The sequence below is a fragment of the Myotis nattereri genome, assembly GCF_964212035.1.
Source record: "Myotis nattereri genome assembly, chromosome: 19".
Classification (NCBI taxonomy): Eukaryota; Metazoa; Chordata; class Mammalia; order Chiroptera; family Vespertilionidae; genus Myotis; species Myotis nattereri.
The window spans coordinates 22,083,855-22,091,591 of record NC_138095.1 but is presented as its reverse complement, the minus strand read 5'-3'; the positions used below and the strand labels follow the sequence as shown (position 1 = coordinate 22,091,591).

Sequence of the window (7,737 nt, the reverse complement as noted above, 5' to 3'; positions counted from 1 at the left end):
TATGTTCCATCTCACTTCGGACAGAATGGGGTCCTTGGACAGGAAGTGGGGCCATTAGCGGAAGTCCGGGAGCGAGCGTGATGACTTAGTTAAGGGTTTGGCGCCATCTGGAGAAGGTCAAAATGACTGGGAATAAATACCTTACTGCCTAGTGTGACCTGGCGTTTGGTTCAAATATCCCCGCCAGCTGACCCGCAAAGGCAGGGAAAACCCCAAGTCCTCAGGGATCGATTGCACCATTCATGAGAAAAACACATTTCCCAAAAAGATTCTTCCCCCTTTATGTAATGCCTGATGCTTAGTAGGCGTTAAAGGCACACGTGATTTTCTCATTTTATATGATCTTATTCTGCACACCAACATTAATAAATTACACTACTAGGCATTTAATTAGGAACTCTCAATTGCCAGATACTGTCATATAAGTTTACTGTAGTTTGTACAGAAATAGATAATATAGACATATACGTTTTTAAAAAATCAGGACAGGGTGTTCGTTTCCCTCTTAATTAAGCCTCCCATTTTGAGGTAGGGGAGCATTGGTGTGTTTACTTACTGCCTTTCTCCTTCCCCAGTAAGTTTAATGAGGCAGGAATTATGTCTGCTTTTCTTTCCGTTAGATTCCCAAAGCCTGGTACAGCGTCTTGACGCATGGTAGGTACTACACACGTACTTGCCCATGAATGAAAACATCGTCCTTGAATTACATATTACAAAAGATCGAGGCTTAGGGAGCCAATGTCATTTGCCTAGGGTCACACAACCAGGAAGGAGCGACACCGGGATTCTAACGCAGATTGTCTGAATCCGAATCCGAAGTGCAGCTAACTCCTGAGCAACTCTGGATAAGTCACTAAGCCGCTCGGAACCGACAAGGCCTCGGCTGCACGTTGGGGTTGAGAAAGAAAGATGGACGGGCTGGCCCTCCGCGCCGCATTCGGGCGGTGGGCTCGGCGGACGTAAACGTGAGTCCCGCACTCCAGCCCGAGGTCCTCTTACACCCAGAGCCCAGCACCCAGGGCCAGCCCTCCTGCCCCTTAGACCGCCCCGCTCCGCGCCCCGCCCCCCGGAGGGGCGTGGTCCCAGCGCGGACACGTGCGCGACACGTGCCCGGAGCGTGAGGGCGCGGGCACGCAACCGCGGTGACGTCGTACAGGCGCGCCCCTCCCCTCGGCCTCGCGCTTGGCCTACGCAGGCGCAAACCGGAAGATGGCGGCGACTGGAGCGGGTCGTCTGCGGCGGGCTGCGTCAGTCCTGCTGCTCCGGACCCCGCGCGTGCCGCCCCGGGAACTGTCAGCCCCCGCCCGGCTCTATCACAAGAAGGTAGGGCTTGGCAAGGGGGGGGATGCGCAGGGTCCGCAGCGACCGGGGCGGGAGGACGAGGACCGTCGGAGGGACTGGAGGGTGCCGGTGCCGGACAGAGGCCCAGCCTAGGGAGGAGTGGCCGCGGGACTCTGCGCCGCTTGGGGAGCCCCCGCCGTGGCCCGGGTGGGGATGGCGCCCGGCCCTGGAGGGAGGGATCGCCCCCTCACCCCACCCCTCGCATGACACTGCCTCCACTCGCCTCGCTGCGCCGTGACGCTGACCGCGCACGAAATAAAAAAAATGTCCGTGGGCCCTGCCGCTGGCCGCGACGCCCTGCATCCCAGCCCTTGAACGTCCTAAGAGCCCGGGAAGGAGGGTCCTGTTAGGACCTGCCGGCCCCACGCCTGGACCACTGCCCGGGTCAAGTGACCTCGGGGAAGGCGCTGTCCTTCACCGAGCTTGCTCCCCACTTGGAAAGGGGGTCTCTGAGCAGCCCCTACACAAGGGGGTGCTGTGGCGGCCTCGGCAGGGTGCCCGGCACAGCGGGACCTTCCAGGTGCCGCTATGTTGTAGGAGCTCAGAGCCCCGAGTGGAGCCAGTACGCAGTCGTGTGTTTATTTTCGTGTTTTGTTTGGGGCGGGGCATAGGGATGGGGGTGTGATTTGCAGCCCTTGCGGGAGGGGGGGGGGCGTGTCAAGTCCCTTGGACGGGAGATTGTGACACAACCACCGGAGAAGGTGGTGAATCAGCATGGGGGCAAACAGTACCGATTGGATGTTACCTTGTAGGTCCTTGGGCTTGGAGTCAGCATCCTGGTCGGAACGGTGGGGGGAGGGGGGCCGGACGGTCGGCACACTTGGGTTAACTGGTAAAAAACAAACAGAAAAACCTCAAGGTTATTCGAGCCTTCCGTGTGCCGGTTTGAATAGACATTTATTCTCTCCTGGCTTCAGCTCGCCGCCCGGGACTTGGCTCCTCTCCCACCCAGGGGTGTGTTTTGTCGACATTGCCCACCCAAGGGACTCGGCCTGGCCGCCTCCTGGCCACCGGGGTGCGCTGCTGCACCGGGGAGGCCTCAGGGCCCTGAAATCTTGATGGGACCTGATTTTTTTCGTCGTACCCACTTGGACACGTTTCATAGCATCGTTTCCCTGTAACAGTCTCCTCGAGGCTTCTGGGAAAGCCTTCAATTTATGGCTCATAGTCACTTTCAGAATTGTTGACTCGTTATTATCCTTTGAGAAGAGGCTGTATTTGGAAATAACAAAAATGCCATTTGAGCCCAAACCTGGCCATCTAGGTGGGTCAAGGTCCGATGGTTATAGATGGTTAAAAAGCCTCTGGAACGAAGACATGATTTTCCTCCAGTATCACAAGTCTCTTAAGGTCATTGGAAAGGAGACGCAAAAAGACTCTGGGTCACAAACGGTTCTCGTTGACCTGAGCGTAAGCCTTCCCACCCGGGTAAAATCTGGCATTTAGTGACTGCCTGCCAAGTTCAGGTTGCTGACTTGGCGCTTACCATCAAGTCAAGACCAAAAAGAGGGATCGTGATTTCTCTTAACTCTCATTTCAGGTTGTCGATCATTATGAAAATCCCAGAAACGTGGGGTCTCTTGACAAGACATCCAAAAATGTTGGGACCGGACTGGTGGGGGCTCCGGCGTGTGGCGATGTGATGAAATTACAGGTACAGCTGGTTTTCATCGGGGACGGGAATGGAACCTGTTGGCCTCCAGTGCGTCGTAGTTCAGAGACTTGCACACACCGTCTCCTTTGGTCTCCCTTTGGACCCCTGCGAGGCAGGATGAGCCTGTCCCAGCGCTCCTGCTGGCACACTGTGCTGGCCCTTCCCGATACAGTAAACCGATCACCCTGTTCTGCTCACTGAGTCAGCTTCAATTCCAGCGTCAGTTAAGTAAAAGGTTGTGTTTTACCAAAGGAAAACCACAGCCGTTGAGCTAGCCATCCCCTGTGAGATAAGAAATCCAATAAAGCAGACCTCCCCCAAACTGAAGGCAACAACAGGAAGGCTGGGTAAACCGAAGCTTCATTCACAATCTGCTTCCTCATGGAGGGAGGGCAGCGTGCCAGAAACTGCCTGCCTGTCTTAGAAAACAGCAACAGGGCAGGGCGGGACCACTGCATGGTGTGGTGTAAGAAAAAAGCATTAACTAGGGACCGTGAGCGTAGGCTCCCCCAGCGTTTCCAGGGCAGACTGACACAGCAGCCGTGAGCAGAACTTCATAGCCAAAAAGCAGGCGAGGGTTACAAAACAAAACAAAGGGGCGCATTATTTAGCTAATCTGTACCGCAGGCCTATGTGATTGTCTATGTTTAACTCTTATCCCTGAGCTCCTCAGAACAAAGCAAGCTCAGGAAACATCATTAGTGCCAGAACTTCAAGTGGAAACAAGACCAAGGTCTTGGGAAGAGCCCGTGAAGCCCTGTGAGTGCCGCTTCTACAGACAGCCCCACCCCTGTCTCTTCTAGATCCAGGTGGATGAGAAGGGGAAGATCGTGGACGCCAGGTTTAAAACATTTGGCTGCGGCTCCGCAATCGCCTCCAGCTCGCTGGCCACCGAATGGGTGAAAGGAAAGACGGTAAGGTCACTCGCAGACCTGACAGCATCAAATCACGTTTTCCACAAACATGGCGCTCAGTTAAGGGAAAGGTCTGGTGGGTGGAGGGGGGTGGAAATAACTGATTTTAAAAAAATACATTCTGAGACTTCCTTTTTAATTTCTCCTACCCAGATTTTTATTAAATTCTCCACATTGGGAACAGTGGATTGTTTTGTTTTGTTAAGTGTTTTTTAGTTTGGGTTTTTTTGTTGTTGATCATTTTTATTCGGGGTTTTCTGTGATGTTTTGTTTCTAATTAAATAGAAAAAAAGATCCTCACCTCTCCACCTAACAAGATAGAGCTTAAAAGAAACCTTAGCTTTCTCCAAGGTCGCTGGTGGTGTAATTTCTTAAGCGTGTCGGTCAAGTCAGGGCGTGTTGTGCAGTGGTTTGTTTTCTTGTTTATTTCCTCCCATCCTGTTTCGGGAAGGACTGCAGGTGGCTTTTAAGGGTTCATGGAATAACAAACTGGCCTGTACTAACAGAGACTGAAGAGTCAAACACACATCGAGGGAGGGGCAGAGTGAGCAAGCACATCCAAACAGTGACGGGGCGGGGGGGGGCGGGGGGGGGCGGCAAGGCAGGCCCTCCGAGTGGAGACAAGAAAGGCAGGAACATCTTTCCCATCCTTTTCTCTGCCAGCGCCTCTTTCCCCAGCAGCTGCAGAAGGTCCCCAGCCCAGTGAAGAACTGGACTTCCTAAAATCTAGTCATTCAAACCTCTCAGAAAAGCTAAACCGCAGGCTGCTCATCCTTGTAGCCCCGAGGGACCAAGTTCAGGGTCATAGAGAAGAGTGCTCAAGGAGCTGGGCAGCTCGACAGGGAAGCGCAAGCCACGCCTCATGCCACCTGCTTTCCGTGGCTCTGGGCCTTCTGGCTGGCAAGCTCCTTGGTGCCAAGGAAGCACAGGCCTGTCCTGTCCGGCAGGAGGTGGCTCTGCGGTGATTGGTCACCACCTGTCTGCAGGGAAAGGGGGAAAAGGGAGACGAGGCACCTGTGCTCCCAGGACCTGATCCGAGGGGCCTGTGAGTTGTGGTCAGAAAATAGGGGAAGAGGGCCTTTCTTTGACCTTTACATCCTCCCATCCTGAGTTCCCAGGAACAGAACTAAAGTCATAATGGAGTAGAATTAGTGGCATTGGGAAGTTAGGGGACACCTGGCTTTCCTTAAGATGCTGGGACTGTTCCAGGGGGGCAAGGAACCGCCTGCCTCTTGTTCTGCCCTCAGGCTCCAGACCGAGCCCCCAGGCGGGAGGAGCTAGTCTCCTTTCAGCCCGGGATGAGCCCAAAGGGAGCTCCTAGCCCAGGACCCACCTGTGTCACTGCCACAGTGCTGGAGTGCCACGGCCTGTCCGCCCCCTCCGACCGCCTAGTGCCATCAGCACTGCTAGTTGAAGGGACTTACTCTAAACATTCGGTACAAGGACATCAGAGAAGCTGATAGTCACAAAACCAGCACAGCAAGTCACTGCCTTTCAAAGAAAGACTCATGTTTCTGGTCTCCAGCAAATCTGATTCCAAGGAGACTTTCAGGTTCTCTTCAGCTCCTAGAGTGTGTGTGCGGGTCCTGCTCACCCCAGCCCCCCGCTGTGCACACTTCCTATCCAAGAATCCCACCTGCAGCCTTGACACCCAGGTGGGGTCCTGAGAAGGTCCTGGGTCCTTTGTTTGGGGTTATTAACGGAAACCACCCCCATTCACCCTGTCCCGAGGGCCTCTGGGGCCTCCCAGGTGATTGTCTGTCCCTCAAGACAGAGCCTCGCTGACACTGCATGTCTTTCCCATGTGCCTCAGGTGGAGGAAGCCTTGACCATCAGGAACACAGACATCGCCAAGGAGCTGTGCCTGCCCCCCGTGAAGCTGCACTGCTCCAGTAAGTCTCTGCCCCGAAGGCCAGCGGCCGGACTTGGGAGGAATTGGGTAATGGAGTCAACTTGCATTTGTGACAGAGTAATGACGAGTCCTTTGTGGTCATGGAGTCCGTTTATAACCTTTCGAGGGCTCAAGCCCACGGCCTCAGCCATCGCCAGGACAGCCTCTGGGAGGTGGTGTGTGCCAGGCCTCGTGCTGAGCACTCCATAGCATCATCTGTAAACTTCAGCGACGTCCTCCAGGCCACAGAAGGTGCCATGTCTCTCCCCTTACGATGAGGAAACGGGTTCCGGTTAAAGCCCTGGTCACACGGCTCTTAAGTGAGAAAGCTCCAGTCTACGCCCCAGTCTCTGATTCCAGAATCTGTGCTGTTCCCACCCTATTGCAGGAAAGTGAGGGCCGAAGAGGAGAAAAGTCAGCTTCCACATAACCCCATTCGTTGTGTTATTTCCTCACTTCCTGTCCACATACGTTGCTCTGTATCTGCATCTATGGGATGACAAGCCCAGATGTCTTAGACTGATGCTTGGCTTTCCAGCTCAGTCTCTGACTTAAATGTAAAGCTATTTCCCCCTCCTCTCAACCTTCTTGGGAAGGAGGGAATGAGAACAGCCTTCCTAATAGACTGATGGGGGTTTACTGATCAAATTAGTTAAACACCAGCAGAGAGCCGAGAACTGGGACAGGGACGTGCCGATGCAGTCTTCAGGAAGTCTGCTAAGACCCAAGTTCTTTCCACTTGAGTTGGAATTCAAGTAGCCATGAATAAAGGACATAGCTTGTAAACATTTTCACACACTTCAGAAAAATCCCGGCCTCCTCTTCCAGCTTCTCTGATCCTGAGACCTGAGCTGAGGCTCTGCCGTTCGCTTGCTTTCTGCTCTCATTCCAGCCCTCTCGATTTTTATTTTCCTCCATAGCCTCAGTCCTAAGTAAGTTCAAGCTTAAGATCACTAGAGAGTAATGTGGCAGACACCATGCTATCAGCAAATGACATGACCTAAGTTACGCTGCTAGCTTACCCAGCACCCACTACATTCCCTTCAGTCTCCTGTGAGCAGATGAGAACGAACATTTGTTGTGTCCCTACTGTGTGCCAGCCACATAGTAAGTCCTCACACAGTCCCAGCAAGTACAGCAGGATCTCCAGTTTTATAGAAAAGAAAGTCGATCCGCAGAGGCTCAGAAACTAACCTGGGTGACCATGAGGCCCTGCCCAATACCGCTGCCCTCACCTCTTAGAAATTCCACTCCTAAGACTGTTTTTGTCTAGAAACTCAGCTTCTCTCTCCTTCCTGTCCTTCCAGTGCTGGCTGAAGATGCGATCAAGGCCGCCCTGGCTGATTACAAACTGAAGCAAGAACCCAAGAAAGGAGAGGCGGAGAAGAAATGAGCCCCTGGCACCTCCAGCAGGGCCTTCAGCTGCTTGCCCGCCCCGTGCATCACCTTAGATTCCAGGAAGCTCCTCACACTACAGTGAAAGGCCATGCGCACGACCCTTGCTGTTCACACTGTGGCTGACGCGAGAATACAGTTCAGTTCCGAATCCTGTGGTTTCTTTCAGCCCACTCTTACCGCCTTAATCCTAATTCTGTATATTTTGAATTGAATGTACGGCCTCAAAACTGAAATCAGTAAGTCGAGTTTTGCTAGTCCACAAAGTGCACAAAGATCTATTTTATCTGAATCTATTTTGGGGAGGATTACCAATAGAATGCCTTGTACGACTGTTTGATAGAACCAAGTATTGTACATAGAACAGATCTGCATATATATAATAAATTAAAGCGTGTAAGACAATGGTTTTCTCCTCTAAGCCTTCTCTCTCGGATGCTTCACTCGCCCCGAGTGCTGCCCAAAGCCCCCTGGGTTCCCAGGTGCTGGGCCATGGCAACAGTGCTTCCCGAGCACCGTGGGCGGGACGGACTGTACGGAGA

General features: G+C 53.3%; 1 protein-coding gene across 1 annotated transcript; it reads left to right on the top strand.

Annotated features, from left to right (window-relative positions):
- Positions 1 to 620: 620 nt before the first annotated feature.
- Positions 621 to 7,602, top strand: ISCU (iron-sulfur cluster assembly enzyme). The gene is made up of 6 exons (XM_081113941.1): positions 621 to 654; positions 754 to 1,323; positions 2,882 to 2,995; positions 3,799 to 3,909; positions 5,723 to 5,801; positions 7,108 to 7,602. The coding sequence occupies exons 2-6, from the start codon at positions 1,210 to 1,212 to the stop codon at positions 7,191 to 7,193; spliced, it is 504 nt and encodes a 167-aa protein (XP_080970067.1). The 5' UTR covers positions 621 to 654; positions 754 to 1,209; the 3' UTR covers positions 7,194 to 7,602.
- Positions 7,603 to 7,737: the final 135 nt, after the last annotated feature.